Here is an 18,639-nt window from a genome sequence, read left to right on the forward strand (position 1 = left end):
GCCTCTGGCCCAGCAAGACTTCTTTGACCCATTCTCAAACCCCTCTCCCAGTTTCCCCACACCTGGGGGCCTCCTCCTCTTCCAGTACCGTCTTTGCAGCTCAGAGCTCCTTCCAACATGCTCATTCATTCCTGACACCACCCTGCCACTGCTGACCTGTCCCCACTCTCAGACCCCAGGCTGCCTCTGCACAGACTGAGCGAGTCCAGCTGAGCGAGTTCACAGTTAGATGGGAACATCTTGCTTTCCCAGACGGTGCCCTTGTGCTGACACTGTAGCTCACATTTCCAGGTTTCTATTGGAAGGAGGAACATCACCGGTAGGTGCTCCTCACCTCCCCGTTAGGGGTTCATGAACTTCCGTGCACTCTCTTCTGACAATATTATTTTAAGAAAAGAAGTCCTGTTATCCTATGGGGTATTCCTAGTATTGGAGTGAGGCTGTTTTCTCAGTCCATTCCTGACTGAAATCATCTCACTTCCGGCACCACTGCCTCCCCTGCTGACTGGAGTGACATCTCCTGCCTATGGCAGAACCTGCTGCTTCGTAGCTACTGCCTCTGGGTCAGGAAGCCATATTCCACTGCAGATTTTTTAACCATGTTGAGGTCAGTGGGAAAATAGTTCTGAACTTGCCAATGGGGTATACCATACACAACCTGTCATTCTCTGGCTGCTGCTGTCTTGCCTCTGCCTGGATTACCACACAGAGCCAGGTTAGGTGCGCTGCATCTGGGGCTCAGTGGCTCAGGTACCAGGCGAGGCCTATGTTTGGTGCCTCATGGTTGTTGTTGAAAGTCAGGAGCTTAGCTTTTGTATGCTGCCGAAAGGAAGATCAGGGTGGAGACTTGTCCTCGGAGGCTGGAGTCTTCAATCTTTCAAAGTCCCTTAGAAAACTGTGAACACAAGGACAAACGGACACCCGCAGGAGCACCTAAGGAATTGTGTGTGATTCAGTTGCCATCCAGGTGCGGCTGTGTGATTCCAGACAGAGCTATTGGAAGCCTATGGTGATGAGGTACCTGGTTCCAGGGGTACAGATCTGCTCCCCAACTGGTTATCCGTGCCTACAGTTTTTAATATAGGAAAGGAGGCAAGCCATCACCCAAGCAACAGTACTGTTCTGTGCCATGCAAAAGCCCCCCAAATTCCAACCTGGGTACTGCAGATAGAATCTGTGGGTAGCTCCAGAGTGACCTCAGCCAGTAAGGAAACCAGTATCTTAGTCCACAGCTGCACAGAACCAAATCCTGCCAAGAGACTGAATGGGTAGAAGTGGATGCTTCTCCAGGCACAAGCTCAGCTCAGTCTGTACCTTGGTTCTGGCATTCTAAGATGCTCACTGGGGAGCCCACTAGAGTGGGTTGAGAGTAGAGAAGTGTTTGAGAGCTGATACGCTTGGGTGTGTTGGTGAGGACATGAGAAAGAAAGGCCTTCCTTCCAGAACAGGGATTTCAGAGAGGATGAGAAAGGAAAGGCTTTCTCCCGTCTTAGGATTTCAGCTTCATGTTCATCTCCAAGCATTTGCTGCAAACTGAACCTCTAAATGTGGCGCGCGCAGGGTTCTTAGTGAGTGCTGGCCTGCAAGGAGTTCAGGCTAAAAGAATGGCGGGTACAGCCAACAGCTCCAGCTGGGCCACAGAAAACGTTTCTGTGGGAGACTGGAGCTTTCTAACTGTGCATGAGTGTTAGCCACTCCCCACCGCCTTGCTGAACTGAACTCACATGAACTTGAACCCTCAGTGATCAAGTCCAGCTGCATTCTCTTCCCTCCCGGGAGCAGGTACTGCATTGATGGCATACTTAGTTTTTAGGAGCTTTTATAGCATTATCCTCTATCCCTACAAATAAACTGAAGCCCTGTCTACGAGCAGAGAGGCTTGAGCGAGCGCCAAGAGGCTGCCTGAGCTGCTTATCATCTGTGAGGTGGGGCTCCTTTCTCACTTGGATCCTTCCTTTGCACAGGGTGACTGGGTGGGTTATCTGTTGCTCACGGTACCATGTTTTGAGAATGAAAACTAACCGCCTGGACCACTTCCGGTTTTGAGAGCACTGTTCTTTCTGTAACCCCACCCAAATGGACATGCAAACCTCTACCTCGCTGACCCCACTCTCCTAAGAACTGCTGAGACAGACTAGCATGGTCCAAAGGACTCTATTAAGTCAAAAGGAAAAATCAAAAGGCAGTAAACAAATGCACAGGAAGAATTGCCAAAGCAAACCAAAGCCAGATTTCCCTCGTCTAGGTCTCTGATCCTGAAACAGACACAGTCTAGCCACAGTCCCCTGCAGATGGCTGACTTCTTATCCCCCCCCCCCCCCAGGGCCCATCTGCTGTGTCTGATGGGTACTTTCTCATCTTCTGCTATGGGACATCAAGCTCTTATGTTGAACTGTGTGGTTAATAGCCCAACTCCCTACTCCTTCGCTTGTGGAACCATCCTTCTTGAGTTGTTGAATGTATCTGGACTTCAGTGTCCTCATGGGAAAATAAAGTCTATTGGTATGACCAAGGAGGGGACATTGTTGAGGATGTCTGTCTAGGGCACAGGCAGCAGGGAACTTCACTGCCCATACCATATTCACAATAGTAAGCTACAGAGAATTAATCTGTTTTCCTTTACCTCTGTGCTCCAACAGTTTTGGCATGTGAGTGGTAAGGTATTTTTTTTTCCCTCTAAGGCTGACTTCTAAATGTCCCTCTCCATGCTTGTTCTGGTTCGCTTTCTGTTGCTGAAAACACTCTTACCAAAATCAGCTTAGGAAAGAAAGGGGTTTATTTCATCTTGCAATTCCCAGGTTATAACCTATCATTGAGGGAAGTCAGGGCAGGAACTCCAGGCAGGAACCTGAGGTACTACGAGGGGCCTCTGGTGACTCATGGTTGTCGAGAAGTCAGGAGCTTAGCTTTTGTATGTTGCTAAAACTGCTGGAGGAATGTCACTTCCTAGCTCTCTCTCTCTGGTTCATGCTCAGCTAGCTTTCTCATATAGTTCAAGTCCACCTGCCTAGGGATGGTGATGGCCACAGTGGGTTTGGGCTCTCCCACATCTATCCCCAATCAAGAAAGACAATTGCTCATTGATAATCCGATCTGGCCAATCCCTCAATTGAGACTCCTTGGGATGATTATAGGCTGTGTCATCTTGACAGTTGAAGATAACTAGAACACTGTTCATCCTGGGTAGAGCACTCTGAGCTACCTCCTAAGTTTATTATATAGTTCACACAAAATTACATGTGTAGACATTTATTGTGTGATATTTGCCCTTGTATACACTGTGTGGTTAATTCTCTAGTTCTTTTCTGTTAAAGGCCACTGATTTAATCCATGTTCTACTGCTGTGAAGAGACACCATGACCTAGACAACTATACAAGAAATCATTTAATTGGGGACTTGCTTATAGTTTCAGAGGGTTAGTCCATTATCATCATGGCAGGAAGCAGACAGGCGTGGTGCTGAAGGAGTAGTTGAAAGCTTTGCATCCCGGTCCATAGGCAGCAGGGAGACAGGGAGACAGACAGATAGATAGACAGATACTGGTTGTCTTAGGGTTTCTATTGCTGTAAAGAGACACCATCACCACAGAAACTCTTATAAAGGAAAGCATTGACCTGGGGTGGCTTGCAGTTCCAAGGTTTATTCCATTGTTGTAATAGCAGGAATCATGGAGGCACACAAGCAGACATGATGCTGGAGAGGTAGATTAGAGTTTTACATCCAGATCCTCAGGTGACAGGAAGAGGAAATGACACTGGGCCTGACTTCAGCATTTGAAACCTCAAAGCCAACCCCCAGTGACACACTTCCCCCAACAAGGCCACACCTTCTAATAGTGCCTCTCACTATGAGCCTGTGGGGGACATTTTCATTCAAACCACCACATTGGGCCTGACATGGGCCTTTTAAACTTCAAAGCCCACCCCAAGTGGCACACCTCTTCCAACAAGGACACACCTCCTAATCCTTCCAAACAGTTCATCAACTGGGGACTAAGCATGCAAATATATGAACCTGTGGAGCATTCTAATTCAAACCACCACAGCTGAAGAACCTCCTATTAATCTTGGCTGTAGGACCGAAAATGGAGAAAACTAAAATTGAACTTGTGATTTGCACACAAAGCCGGGAGGGTCAATTCGTTGGCTCTAAGACACGAACACCACCAGGTTTTGTGTTTTCACTGCTCTTTTGACGTTATAAACCCAGTTTTCCCATGAGGCATTGCTGCTGGAAGAGTCACTCTCAGACCCCAAAAGGAAAAGAGATGGAATGGTGGTAAAGCTTACATTGTGTCTGAGGAGGACTCTGGCCTGCTTAGAATAGCAGTCTTAGAACCAATCGCTGTGACAGAAGGTGGGCGAGGTGCTTAGGTGGTGACAGAAGAGAGACCATCTTGCATCAGGTGCTTAGCCCTCAACCAGTTTCTGTGGTCAGGGTGGTTGTTGGTTTTATGCGGCGATTTTACCCTGTGAGGAAAAGTCATGAGGCACAACAGAGCCCACTGTAAGAGTTTTATTAGGAGAGGGGAGGGACAGAAGAGAGTGTGGTCAGGCCTGCTGAAAAGACCTGTGCAGAGAGGGAGGACTATGTAGGACCCGCCTTTTATGGACTAGCCCCCCCCCCCCCCCCGCGCATGCGCACATGGGCCCACGTGGCTACCCCACGCATGTGCATAGATTACGGGATCATGCTGCGTGCAAATTACACGACCACATAGCACATAGATTATGTAGGACATAAGGCCTGGGAATGACTAGGCAGAAATGCCTTGGTGTCTCGCCAGGGCATACGCCATCACGGGGCCACGGTTAGAGTTCCTATCAGTGGTGAGCTCTTGGGAGAAGATGGCAGCTCCTTGTTCCATGTTCATAATAAATGGAAATGGGCCTGAGAACCAGCCTGAAAAAAGCTTTGCAGTAGGAAGAACCTGGTAGATAGAATAGGCAATGTCTCCACACAGCTCTGCTGCCCATCCGTGCTCTCTTCCTTTGCTTTGGAGAGAAACTGGCTTGACTAGAACTGGAGAACAGATTGGCGCATTGCCCTGAATATCTGCCATACATTATGAAGTATGAGGAAATTGTCCCCACCTGCTGTGATCTGAATTCCCGTGTTGAAATGGACCCTCACTGTGAGCCTTGAGATAGGGCCTGTAAGTGTGACTACCCTACCAGGGCCTGATGGGGTTAGTAACTGTCAGCCGTCTTGTGTTGCTGTGATCAGAATACCCAGCAGAAACAACTTAAAGAAATGTTCACTTTGTCTTAGAATTTCAGAAAATTTAGCCCATGATGGCCTGGTCCATCAGCTGGCTATCAGTGGCATCAGGACTGTGGGCCGGAGACAGCTGCTTAATCTCACCATAGACAGACAACAGAGCCAGGCAGGACCAGGGACTGGGTACCACTTTCAAGGCCCACCCCTAGTGGTAGGCCCTTCCCCCCAGTGAAGCCCTGTGTCCTAGAGGTTCTAGATCGTACCCCCAACGGGGTCAGTGTCAGAATAAGCATTCAAAACATGGGCCTGTGGGGGATATTTGAGGTTGGGACCCCAATGCTCTGATGAGAAAGATTCGTGGAAGCCTGCTTGCCTCTTTCTCCTCACAAAGATGCACTAGTAAGATGGTATCTATGGAGAATAGGCCTTCATCAGACACCAAATCTGTCACTGCCCTGCTCTTGATTTTCTCAGTCTCCAGAACTATGAACAATAGTCAACTGCTTACAAATTACCCTGTCTAAGACAGGCATTTGGTTATAGCAACCCAGTAGGTTAAAACACACCTTTACGGGTAGAGGGCCTGTTCCCTGTTCTCTCCCAGGCTAACTGCACACACTGCTTGGGTTCCGGTGCTGGGTCAGGGTGTTTTTTCCTGTGTGTACAGCTGCTGGGATGGTGGGGGTCAACCTTCTGAGAAAGGGAACACGTTGTCACTGAAACACCAGTGAAAGCCTCTTCAACCCCTGGTTCCCTGTTTCATGGGGCCACACGTTTTTTTGGAACCACATCAAATATTGTTATGTTGGGGCGGGGGGTAGTTATGACTTTGTTTTTGTCACTAAATATTTTTTTTCTTGTTTTTCTCCCTTGCTATCTTGGTTTTCCTTTTAAAACCAAGATAAGATGTTTCTGGTTTTCTCAAGGTTCTTTTGATGAAATATTTCTAATTTATATTTGTATTTTTCTTGTAGCCTGGGGAGCATTTTTATGTGCACAGAGTCTTCTTTTGTAATCCTATCCAAGACAAACCTCTGATTCTTCTTTTTCAAAAAGTCACCACTAAGAAAAATAAAACTTAAAAGCCGGCTTGCCAAAAGTGTTATGGACGGGGCATATGCTCACAGGAAAAGGCATTCTGCCCTAGAGTCTTTAAAATGTCTCTCAGTACAGGGTCAGGTGATGGATATCTTTGTGAACTATGTAGTCTCTGCCATGATCACTCAACTTGGTCATTGTAGTTTGGATGTAGCCATGGATCAGAAACAAATGAGTGGACAGGACTGTTTTTCATTAAAACTTTATTTACAAAAGCAGATGGTGGGCCAGATTTCAGCTGACCCCAGTTCTCAAGCATTTCCTGCTTTTTAACTATCTGAGAAAAATTATAGTTCAAAACATTAAGGTAGATGAGTGTCATTTTTATCCCCATTTCCTGGGTGTGGTAGTTTGAGTGAAAATGACCACATAGGTTCACAGGGAATAGCACTATTAGGAGGTGTGGCTTTTGTTGGAGGAAGTGTGTCACTGGAGGTGGGCTTTGGGGTTTCAAATGCTCAAGCCAGGCCCAGTGCCACTTTCTCTTCCTATTGCCTGAGGATCTGGATGTAGAATTCTCAGCTACCTCTCCAGCACCGTGTCTGCCTGAATGCCTCCATGCTTCCCACCATAATGATAATGGACTTAACTTCTAAACTGTAAGCCAGTCCCAATTAAAGGTTTCTTTATAAGAGTTGCCATGGTCATGGCGTCTCTTCACATCAATAAAACCCTAACTGAACACTGAAGTGTTGAGAATGAAGCTCACAATGATCTTTGGAGTTTTGGGATGAACACTTGTAAGATTAGTCTAGTGATGCAGTGGTTGCATGGTGGAGAACTCATCCTAAGCTGAAACATATACATAGGAATATGTACATTTGTACATACACATATATTACCCATATACAAACACATATCCACATGTGTAGACACAAATATATATATACACATATGTAAACACATATGTGTGCACACATGTGTACATATATATACAAGCACACACACATATGCATATAGGCACATGCACACATATACACATATGTGTATACACACACAAATACAAACACCATACATATACACATACAGATATACACACAGCTATACAAACGTGCATATGCATACATGTACACACTTACAAATACATTCACACATGTACATATACACAAACATACTACATACACACATATATGTGTGTGTGCATGCATGTGGACCAACTTGAAAACATGCATGTGCATATAGATGTTCACCACAGCAGCCTTACCATATGGAAAACTTGGGAATAACTTAAATGTTCAACAGTAAATTCTCCATGCAAAATAATATTATAAAACCATGAAAATGAGATTTGTTACAAAAATCTTTATTAGTTTATGCTAAGTGACATGAAGTGGGAAAATGTACCCACGAGACCTCAGCTAATTAAAATAAAGAGCAAGTATGTAGAGAAAAAGATTGACAGTAAGTACGCCTACATGAAAAAAAAAGTGTGTGTTTTTCTCTGTAGAAGATTGTCTGGGATTTTACTTGATGGGTGTATGTATATATGGGTATGGGTGTGGGTGGGTGGTGGAATTTTTCTACAGTGATCGTGTTACTTACAGAACAGAAAAGCATCTCAGGAGAAAAATCCTAGACTAAGTTCATATAGCTCTCAGCCTGAGGACAAGTTCTTCCTATTCTGAGGCTGGCTTAATGTCCTGTCTCCCAGAGAAGCCAGGGGCGGGGGCTGGACCACACCAGAGGCCTTGGGAGATGAACCCTATTGTGGCTTTCTAGTCCATTAGTCTGTCCTCTCTGGGCTCACAAATTGTTGCCTAGAACCTGCCAACACTGCACTCTAGCCCCCAGTGAACCCCTTGCATAAATCAGATCTTCTTCATAAAACCCTGTAAAGTAGGGATATGTGACCCTATTTTCCAGCCCAAGAAACTGAGACTCAGAGAAAGTAAGTGACCTGTTCAAACTCCCATACCTGCCATGTGGAGCAGCTCTGTCTTGGACCCTTCTGCCGCGTTCCTTTTGAAATATCACGCTTCACTGTTCTCACTCACTGCCAGCTCTCTGTATAACAGGTCCAGGAAGAGATCTATTTCCAGATGTATTGGAAAGTGCCCGGGGCTCCTGTGGTAAAGGCAGCTGTTGCGTGACTTGAGGCCTGCTGGCTTAGCTGACTGGGTGCCAGGGCCACAGAGAAGCTCCTCCTGTTTGTACTAGGAAATGGATGCCCGCAGGACTGGATGCTCACAGAGGTCAGAGAACAGGGAAATGGCATGTATTAGTCACTTGACTCATCTCTGGGACAAAAGTGCTTAACAGAAGCAGCTTCGGAGAGGAAGGGTTTATGTTAATTCACAGTTTGAGTCCATCATAGAGGTAAAATCATGGTGGGGTTCATGGTGGTAGAAGCATATGGCCTAACTTCTTACATAATGGCCAGACCAGCAAACAAAGTCAGACCTGAAGCAGGGCCCGGCTATAACCCTCAAGACTGGCCTCCAGTGGCCTAGGCCCCATGTCACAAAGACTTCGGAACATTCCCAGACAGCCCTGTCAGCTGGGGAGCAAGTGTTCAAACACAAAATCTGTGGAGGACATTTCATACTCAAACCATAGCACGGGCAAACCAGACTGAGTGTGATAGCAGGTTGGAAGCTGTGACGCAGGGATGCTACTGAGATCAGATTCCACGTGAGAAACAAGGGGTGTGATGACAAGGGAGGGGCCTCCTGGAGGAGACCAGAAGACTCCGGGTGCGGGAGACTGAGCACTGGGTGGGGGATGTTAGGACATGGACTCTGAGACTGCAGGGCATGATGGCATGATGGCATGATGGCAGGTCTTGAAGTGAGGAGAAAGAGAGCGATTTGCCAGATTCTAAAGTAAAAGAGGAATAGTTTGAGATACGGCTCAGGAGCAGAATGCTTGCTGAGAGGTCTGTGCAAAGCCCTAAACTCTGGCCCCAGCATCTCTAAAACAAACAAACAAAGACGGTTTTAAGTGGCGGAGGAAGGGTGACTGTTTCTGGAAGACTGAAGTCACAGAGGGGTGGCAGGGAGGCACAGCAGATGCAAGAAGAGAATCGGCCGAGGTCTGCGGGAGAGAGCGAGTGTGTGTGCGTAAGCAAGAGCGTTCCGTCCCGGGGGACTGCTGCTCGGACAGCAAGAGGTTAGCCTGGTTCTTACTGAGGCATTGGCTGAGGGAATCTCTGGGAAGGGCTGACTGTTCACAGGGCAGCTTGTTTCCGGGGGGGCGGGCATTTAGAGGGCACAAAGAGACCCTATGGGAAGGAGAGAAGGGGGCATGGACCAAGCATGAGGAAAATAGAGGTGACTAGGGGGTCCAGCCAAGGAGAACAGGATAGAAGGCGAGAGGTGGGATGAGCCAGAGACACAGGTGTGAGAGAACAAGTCCTCCCACCTTGGGCTAGAGATGTTGCTCAGCAGGAGAGTGCTCGCCTAGCATGAGGAAGGCTCTGGGTTCAGTGCCCAGAACTTCAAGAAAACAAGTCATCCTGTCCACGAGGAGGAGGATGGAGGTAGAGAAGGGATGCTGAAGAAGTCAGCACTGGCCTCGACTGACTGCTGCCAGGTAGCTGTTGGGACTAGCCTGGGACATCCAAACCAGCCAGCCCCCAGGCTTTATGGGTCAGAAGAGTTAAACATCAGCATGGGCTCCATGTTCATTCCTTCTGAAGCCCCATCGTGAGCCAGCCCAAGCCCCAGGGCCTGTGAGCAAAGATACATTCATACCATCTCGCACTGGGATTCAGGACCCAGTGCCAGGCATGGCCACCTGCCTTCCTACATCTCCACTGCTACAGTTGTCAGATCCAGTTCATACATCCCTCTGAGGAACACACCTACAAGACATGTCAAGCGTGCTTGCATTCCTGAGGAGCCTGGAGTCGGGGCTCACCGGGCCCAAGGAAACCCAAGAAGCATGTGGAGAAACAAACGTTGGGGGCAGTTGTCTCTCGGGGTCCCCACAGCAGCTCGTGGAGATGTGTTTATTCATTTCCCCCTGTTGCACCATGAGCGAACTTCGCAGCTGGGATTTATTTTCAGAGCACTCTGGAATCTGACAGACCCGCCTGCCTCCTGCTTCGCAGCTGAAACCTTTTGCCATTTGGTTGATGATAAAGCATGTGATGGTTTACACTAAAAGGGGCTGTAAAAGATGCTGTCTGTGAGTGAGACAGACAGGTGTCAAAACCGGAGGAGCAGACAGCACAGTCAGCAGAGTTCCAGCTCCGCTCTGCAAGATCACTCAGCTTTCAAGTTCAGTGTCGCCTCCAGAGGGAGCTGAAGTCTGAGTGCACACCTTGCTTAGAGGTGTCCCTCCGCAGTGGATAAGATGGTGATTCTGTATAGATGGGGTCAGTATAGAGCATGCATCTGCAGAGCTGTGCTCTGCATCTGCAGAGAAGGCGGCCATGTCCCAGAGCACTGCAAGGGTGAGGAGAGCAAGCTGATCAGGCCTAGTCCAGAGCCATGTTTGCTGAATGGTCCCAATACAGTACCAGAGAGCCAGCTCAGGAAAGCACAGCATGCATCCGGAGTGCAGTCCAGGGAGGTGACCGCCTGGGTTGCACATACTTATCCTCCTCCATCTCCTTCCTCCTCTAGCTCACCAGGCCCAAACTGGGGGAAGGTATTTCTCAACGCCCTTTTCTTTCTAGTGAGAGGGACTCAATTAACTGACCCTGAAGGAGGGGCCTCTCAGGCCACTTTCTCATACTGTGTCTTTCATTGCATTTATCTCTGTTTGAAAGTCTCTTCTCTCCTATCCTAGTCCATTGCTTTCTATTTGACTCCATAGTCTCTCTCCCACCCCGTAGTAATGGCCTTCTCTGGGCTTGGGTCAGTGAATTGTCAGTGGTGAATGACTACTTGTGATCACTGAGGTAACAAGCGGGTGTCATGATGTAATGCTTGGGGTCAGTCAAGGATGGCAGGGGTGCTGCTTGGGGCCAAGGGAGTAGTCAGGAGCACACTGGGGAGCCATGAACTGCACCAAGTAGCCAGGCCCCAGGCAGAGCTGAGGAGGGTCATGAGGTGAGCAGAGGCCAGGCTGTATACTTTCATACTGGGGTGTGGGATGTGAATGTTGGAGACCATTGGTGGGGAGCATGAGAGATTTTCAAGAAAAGGTATGGCTGCGTTTAAGACTCCCCTGTTCACTGTCTGTCACTCCACCTTACTCTCGTTGAACCTTGATCTAGGCTGGCAGCCATCAAGCCCCAGCAGTCCTATCTCCATCCTCCAATACCCCTGAGGTTACAGACATAAATAGCCATGCCCAGCTATTTTACATGGGTGCTGAGGTCTGCACTTGGGCTCTCCAGCTTGCACAGCAAGTATTCTTTCCGGTCCCTCATGCTCTTCAGTGGAGGATTTGAGCAGTTGAGTAGTAGTGCTTGTCCAACGTGCTGAGGAAGACTGGTCATGGTTCGAGAACAATGACAGTGGGTTCTGCGGTGAGGGAAGAGAGAGTACTGAACTCTGACTCCAACAGGGAAAAACAGAAAGGTAGAACCAGAGAAAGGGTGAGGACTAATTGGGTGGGGAATTACTAAGAATAAACATTAGAGTAAAGAGAATTCTTGCTAGGCCCACTCAGCAGAATTCTTGCTGGATGCAGGCCACGGTGATGCTATCAGTGGAGGGCCAGATACTGAGGGTGGAGATTTTGCCCAGTAGTATTACTCAGCTTCCCACTACTATGATAAAATACCTGGCATAATTATTGAAGATAAAATGTTTGCTCTGGCTCATGGCTTTGGAGGTTTCAGTCAGGGAATGGCGGTTTGGGCCTCTGATGGGGTGTGAAATGACAGTGTGTGGGGGGGGTGCGCTTCAAAGCATACCTGCCTAACTCACAAGCTAGGTCACATAAGGAAGACTAGCCCATGGTCCCACAATCATCAGGGGCACACCCTCAGTGACCTAAGGACCATCTACTAGGCCCCACTTTAAAAGGTTCACCATATTCAATAATTCCAGTTTGGGGACCAAGTGTTTAAGACATGGACCTTTGAGGTCACTCGGGCAAACTTATAACCCTTGTTTACCTTAAGGAGTCTTTCTACAACTGTACCCTTCATGCCAGAAGGGGAAGCCCAAAGCTGAGCCCAGTTTAAGAGAGGAGACTCAGGGCTTCTGTAGACTTTTGGTTAAAAGGGAGTGTCTTTGACCTCTGGAGATGGGTGTCATGATGTTATCAGTCTGTAGGAGGTAGTAGAACAAGTGTCACCAAAGATCTGTCAAGGGAAATGGAAAAGGGAAGGTCCAAAGCCCAGCACCAACAGAGGGTAAGGGCTGAGGAAGGGGAGCCTCCCCTGCAAATGAGGAGCTAGTTGGAAGTCTTGGTGTTCCTGGGCAAGAATATTATCAGGGTCGTGTTGAAGAGAGGGACAAAGAGGAAACGGGCCAAGGCATATATTTTACAATTGGCATGGAGATTTCCCTGTGGCCTGGACTGGGTGGTATCCAGGGAGCTGTAGGGTAAAGGCAGGTTGCAGGGGTCCACCACTGGGAGGAGGCCAAATTACAGACCTTACAGACCGTGAGTGTGGATAGAGCAGTCTGCCTGCCGATGAAGAGAGAAGCTAGGATCTTCTAGGTCATGTGCTCTCTTCTCTGTCGTTAAAGAGGTGTGACATTGTTTATACCTGGAGGCTGTAGACAGCAGGGAATGGAGACATTGAAAATGCCTGAATGGGAAGGGATCAAGGGATAGAACAAAATCTCACTGGTGTCAGAGACGTACATGACTCTGAAATATTTCTTCCCTTAAAGTGAGAGTAAGATGGATGAGTGAGGCCAGGGAGGCAGAAGACAGGCTGCGTGCACAACAGGGAGAGAGAAGGACAGAGACACTGTCTAGCTCTCTGGCTTAGGTTGGAGTTTCTGGAGACACTCCTGCTGATGTTGGGAGCCTGTTTTGGAAGGAGCTAGTGAAACTGCCCTGTAACTGCGCAGTTAACTGCTGGTGATGCAGCTCCACCAGCAAAGGACTTGAAATGGCTGCTAGGGGAGAAGACATTAGGTCACGGGCATCCAGAGGTGACCTCTAAGACTTTGGCATGAATAAAACTGCACGAGGAGTGTATGTCTACAACGACAAGAAAAGATGGAGGAGATGGAGCCCCTAGAGAGAGAAAGAACTCACAGGGAAAGAGCAGAGGAGCCAGGAAGCCGTGAGAAGTCCAGGTTGGGAGGGCTGCTTGTTTATTTAAGACGTAATCTCCCTGTGCATCCTAAACTTGCCTGGAACTCACTATATCAACCAGGCTGACCTTGAGCATTCCAAGATCTACCTGCCGCTGCCTTCTGAGCACTGGCATTACAGGGGAGTGCTCCCATGCCTGGCTTGGTAGGGTTTTTAAAAGAGATCCATGTATAGTTTGCAAAGTTCAGCAAAGCAGCCAGATCAAATAAAGGAAAGATGTGTTTTGGATTCAGCCGTGGGGTAGTTGTCGGTCATCTTGGCAAAGGCTGTTGTCATGGGGTTGGGGAGGAGGTGGCCAGACTGGAGTGACTTGAGGCTCAGGAATCCAGCAATACAGCTAGCTGACAAGTAGAGATTGCACTGAAGAAAACAAGACCCTGTGAACCGTATGGATTCCATGTCTCTGTGAGACTCTGCCAAAGAACACTGGGGGTGCCAAGAAAATAGTCTATTCAGCCGTGCCCAGCTTGTCCTGGCGTGGCAGAGCCATGGAGAACTGTCCCTTCCTCCCCAGCTCTAATCTCACACACTACTGTGCTTCTCTCCCTCAGGCCGCATCCTGGACCTGAAGACCGGGACAGTGAAGAAGGAAGGCCAGCAGTCGTCCATGCGCATGTGCATGGGCTCCCGACGCTCCTTCATCTGCAGGATGAGGTTTGTGGGTGGGCAGAGGCCAAGGCTAGGGGACTCACTTGACCTTGTGCTCTCAACATCAGACAAGAAATACACCCCAGTTCTTGACCAATCATGGGAATGCTCCCCTTCTGCCTTCTTTACGGCCCAGTAATTCACCATTCCCCACCCGTTCTGTTCTCACACCTTTGTGTGTTGCATTCTTCTATCTCTTTAATTTTTGTTTTATGATGTAGCCATAGTTAGGGCTGGAATTTGCTCTATAGACCAGGGTGGCCTTTAACTCGCAAAAAATCCTTCTGCCTCTGCCTCGAAGGTGCTAGAATTAAAGGAGTGCACCACCACACTTTTAATAACCCTGCTCCACTGTAATAACCCTGCTCCAGTATAATAACCCTGCTCCACTGTAATAACCCTGCCCCACTGTAATAACCTTGCTCCACTGTAATAACTCTGCTCCACTGTAATAACCCTGCTCCAGTGTAATAACCCTGCTCCAGTGTAATAACCCTGCTCCAGTGTAATAACCCTGCTCCACTGTAATAACCCTGCTCCAGTGTAATAACCCTGCTCCACTGTAATAACCCTGCTCCAGTGTAATAACCCTGCTCCACTGTAATAACCCTGCTCCAGTGTAATAACCCTGCTCCACTGTAATAACCCTGCTCCAGTATAATAACCCTGCTCCACTGTAATAACCCTGCCCCACTGTAATAACCTTGCTCCACTGTAATAACTCTGCTCCACTGTAATAACCCTGCTCCAGTGTAATAACCCTGCTCCAGTGTAATAACCCTGCTCCACTGTAATAACCCTGCTCCAGTGTAATAACCCTGCTCCACTGTAATAACCCTGCTCCAGTGTAATAACCCTGCTCCACTGTAATAACCCTGCTCCAGTGTAATAACCCTGCTCCACTGTAATAACTCTGCTCCACTGTAATAACCCTGCTCCACTGTAATAACCCTGCTCCACTGTAATAACCCTGCTCCACTGTAATAACCCTGCTCCACTGTAATAACCCTGCTCCACTGTAATAACCTTGCTCCACTGTAATAACCTTGCTCCACTGTAATAACTCTGCTCCACTGTAATAACCCTGCCCCATTGTAATAACCTTGCTCCACTGTAATAACTCTGCTCCACTGTAATAACCCTGCCCCACTGTAATAACCTTGCTCCACTGTAATAACTCTGCTCCACTGTAGTAACCCTGCTCCAGTGTAATAACCCAGCCACAGTGTAATAACCCTGCTCCACTGTAATAACCCTGCTCCACTGTAATAACTCTGCTCCACTGTAATAACCCTGCTCCACTGTAATAACCCTGCTCCAGTGTAATAACCCAGCCACAGTGTAATAACCCTGCTCCAATGTAATAACCCTGCTCCACTGTAATAACCCTGCTCCACTGTAATAACCTTGCTCCACTGTAATAACCTTGCTCCACTGTAATAACTCTGCTCCACTGTAATAACCCTGCCCCACTGTAATAACCTTGCTCCACTGTAATAACTCTGCTCCACTGTAATAACCCTGCTCCACTGTAATAACCTTGCTCCACTGTAATAACTCTGCTCCACTGTAATAACCCTGCCCCACTGTAATAACCTTGCTCCACTGTAATAACTCTGCTCCACTGTAGTAACCCTGCTCCAGTGTAATAACCCAGCCACAGTGTAATAACCCTGCTCCACTGTAATAACCCTGCTCCACTGTAATAACTCTGCTCCACTGTAATAACCCTGCTCCACTGTAATAACCCTGCTCCAGTGTAATAACCCAGCCACAGTGTAATAACCCTGCTCCACTGTAATAACCCTGCTCCACTGTAATAACTCTGCTCCACTGTAATAACCCTGCTCCAGTGTAATAACCATGCTCCACTGTAATAACCCTGCTCCACTGTAATAACCCTGCTTCACTGTAGTAACCCTGCTCCACTGTAATAACCCTGCTCCACTGTAATATCCCTGCTCCACTGTAATAACCCTGCTCCACTGTAGTAACCCTGCTCCAGTGTAGTAACCCTGCCACAGTGTAACCCTGCTCCAGTGTAATAACCCTGCCACAGTGTAATAACCCTGCTCCAGTGTAATAACCCTGCTCCACTGTAATAACCCTGCTCCACTGTAATAACCCTGCCACAGTGTAATAACCCTGCTCCACTGTAATAACCCTGCTCCACTGTAATAACCCTGCCCCACTGTAATAACCTTGCTCCACTGTAATAACCCTGCTCCACTGTAATAACCCTGCCACAGTGTAATAACCCTGCTCCACTGTAATAACCTTGCTCCACTGTAATAACCCTGCCCCACTGTAATAACCTTGCTCCACTGTAATATCCCTGCCACAGTGTAATAACCCTGCCCCACTGTAATAACCCTGCTCCACTGTAATATCCCTGCCACAGTGTAATAACCCTGCTCCACTGTAATAACCCTGCCACAGTGTAATATCCCTGCTCCACTGTAATAACCCTGCTCCACTGTAATAACCCTGCCACAGTGTAATATCCCTGCTCCACTGTAATAACCCTGCTCCACTGTAATAACCCTGCTCCACTGTAATAACCCTGCCACAGTGTAATAACCCTGCTCCACTGTAATAACCCTGCCCCACTGTAATAACCTTGCTCCACTGTAATATCCCTGCCACAGTGTAATAACCCTGCTCCACTGTAATAACCCTGCCACAGTGTAATATCCCTGCTCCACTGTAATAACCCTGCTCCACTGTAATAACCCTGCCCCACTGTAATAACCCTGCTCCAGTGTAATATCCCTGCCACAGTGTAATAACCCTGCTCCACTGTAATAACCCTGCTCCACTGTAATAACCCTGCTCCACTGTAATATCCCTGCCACAGTGTAATAACCCTGCTCCACTGTAATAACCCTGCTCCACCGTAATAACTCTGCTCCTATGTACTCTTGATTTTTTTCCCCTGAACATCCTTCGAGGCCTTTCATACGTCTTGCCTTTCCAGATTCTGTATTCCTCAATATGGTTTGTATTGAAACCACTGATCCCGAGCTTATTGTTGTATTTCCTGTAACAACTCACACCTTTTCAACTGGTCCCCAACTATTATTGATTAGGCTTTTTTTTATTTTGATCTTGTTTTGTGTTTTGAGGCAGGGTCTCACGTGTCCCAGGTTGGCATCAAACTCATATAGCTGCAGATGACTTTGAAGTTCTGATCTTCCTGTATTCACTTCCTAAGTGCTAAGACAATAAGGTGGGCCACCATGCTTGGTTTATGTGGCATAGGAGTTCCAGGACTTCCTTTAAGCTAGGCAAACACTCTACTGACTGAGCCACATTCCAAGCACCATTGATTTGTATTTAAAATGTAAATGGTTTGGCTTCATGCTTCAATTATATCATCCTAAGGATAGAGACTGTGTTTTATACATCTTTGATTTTTTTCTTCTTTGAGATGGCCACTTATGTAGCCCAGTCTAGCATCCACTCTTGATCCTCCTGTCTCAGCTTCCTGAGGGCTGCGATTACAAGCTTGAGCCATCTTTGCCCAGATGATTTATGACTCTTTGCACCTCCTTGACTTTCAATAGAATGTTTTGTATATAGTTATTGCTTGAAGTCATGGAAGATTGGGTCCATGACTCCTCACCATCAGCAAAATCTGAAAGGGAAAGAGAGAGAGAAAGAGGGGAGGGGGAAGGATTGCCTTGGTTCTTTGCAGAGAAAAAAAAGGTCAAGACAGCGTTTTGCATCATTAAGGTGATAATAAGGAATGGGATATATAATATATATCTTGCAGACATCTAATAGCACATGCAGCCAGCCACATGTAGGGTATAAAATAATGAGATAGGTCAGATATGAGACTATGTCCTGTCCTGTTAGAGAAACGGGGTGCCATTACTAAGATGGGAAAGTTGGCTGGGAGCTCCTTCAGGGTGAAGGGGAGTAGTCATCCTTTCTAGACTGAGGTGCCAACCAGACAACTCAATGGAAAGGATGAGGGGTGAATTGGGTGTACAACTCCAGAACCCAGAGGAAATTCTAGGACTGAAGTTGGACTCAGGGACCAATGTTGAGATGGCAACTGAACTGGGAGACAGTCACCGGAAGGCAACAGAGAGAGGACAGCACTTGGGGCCCTGCTCCCCCAATGGCGGAAAGCTGAGTTGAGCAGATGGGAGGGAACCAGAGGGGGCTAAGGAAGTATCTGAAATGCCACTGCTGAGTCCCAGATGCAAGCTCTGAGGCTTTAAGGCTACTCCTCAGAGTGAGAAGCAGAAGCTGGAGCTACAGGCAGGCAAGCAAGGCAGACTCAGTCTTCTGCCCAGCCCACCCTGGAATGCGTTTGTCCTAGGGCTGTCTTCAAACACCTCTCCTGACCATTGTGGGACTCTGCATCCATCTTGGTTTAGCACAGCCTTGCCTTCGCCATTAGCCTTGTCCCCTCCCCTTCAGGCTGTGGGATCTTACTGAGCTGCCCATCCCAAGCCAAACACAGTAGAGCCACTGGCTAATGTCAC

General features: G+C 47.8%; 1 protein-coding gene across 7 annotated transcripts in view; it reads left to right on the top strand.

Annotated features, from left to right (window-relative positions):
- Positions 1 to 18,639, top strand: part of Arnt2 (aryl hydrocarbon receptor nuclear translocator 2) — a 161,912-nt gene that overhangs the window by 82,312 nt on the left and 60,961 nt on the right. For all 7 annotated transcript variants that reach the window (XM_052713842.1, XM_052713846.1, XM_052713844.1 and 4 more), the window contains one exon: positions 14,044 to 14,146. In XM_052713842.1, coding sequence (XP_052569802.1) covers positions 14,044 to 14,146 — 103 coding nt within the window. The remainder of the gene's footprint in view (positions 1 to 14,043; positions 14,147 to 18,639) is intronic.

Source organism: Peromyscus californicus, unplaced genomic scaffold (assembly GCF_007827085.1).
Source record: "Peromyscus californicus insignis strain IS unplaced genomic scaffold, ASM782708v3 Scaffold_4__1_contigs__length_199733344, whole genome shotgun sequence".
Taxonomy (NCBI): domain Eukaryota; kingdom Metazoa; phylum Chordata; class Mammalia; order Rodentia; family Cricetidae; genus Peromyscus; species Peromyscus californicus.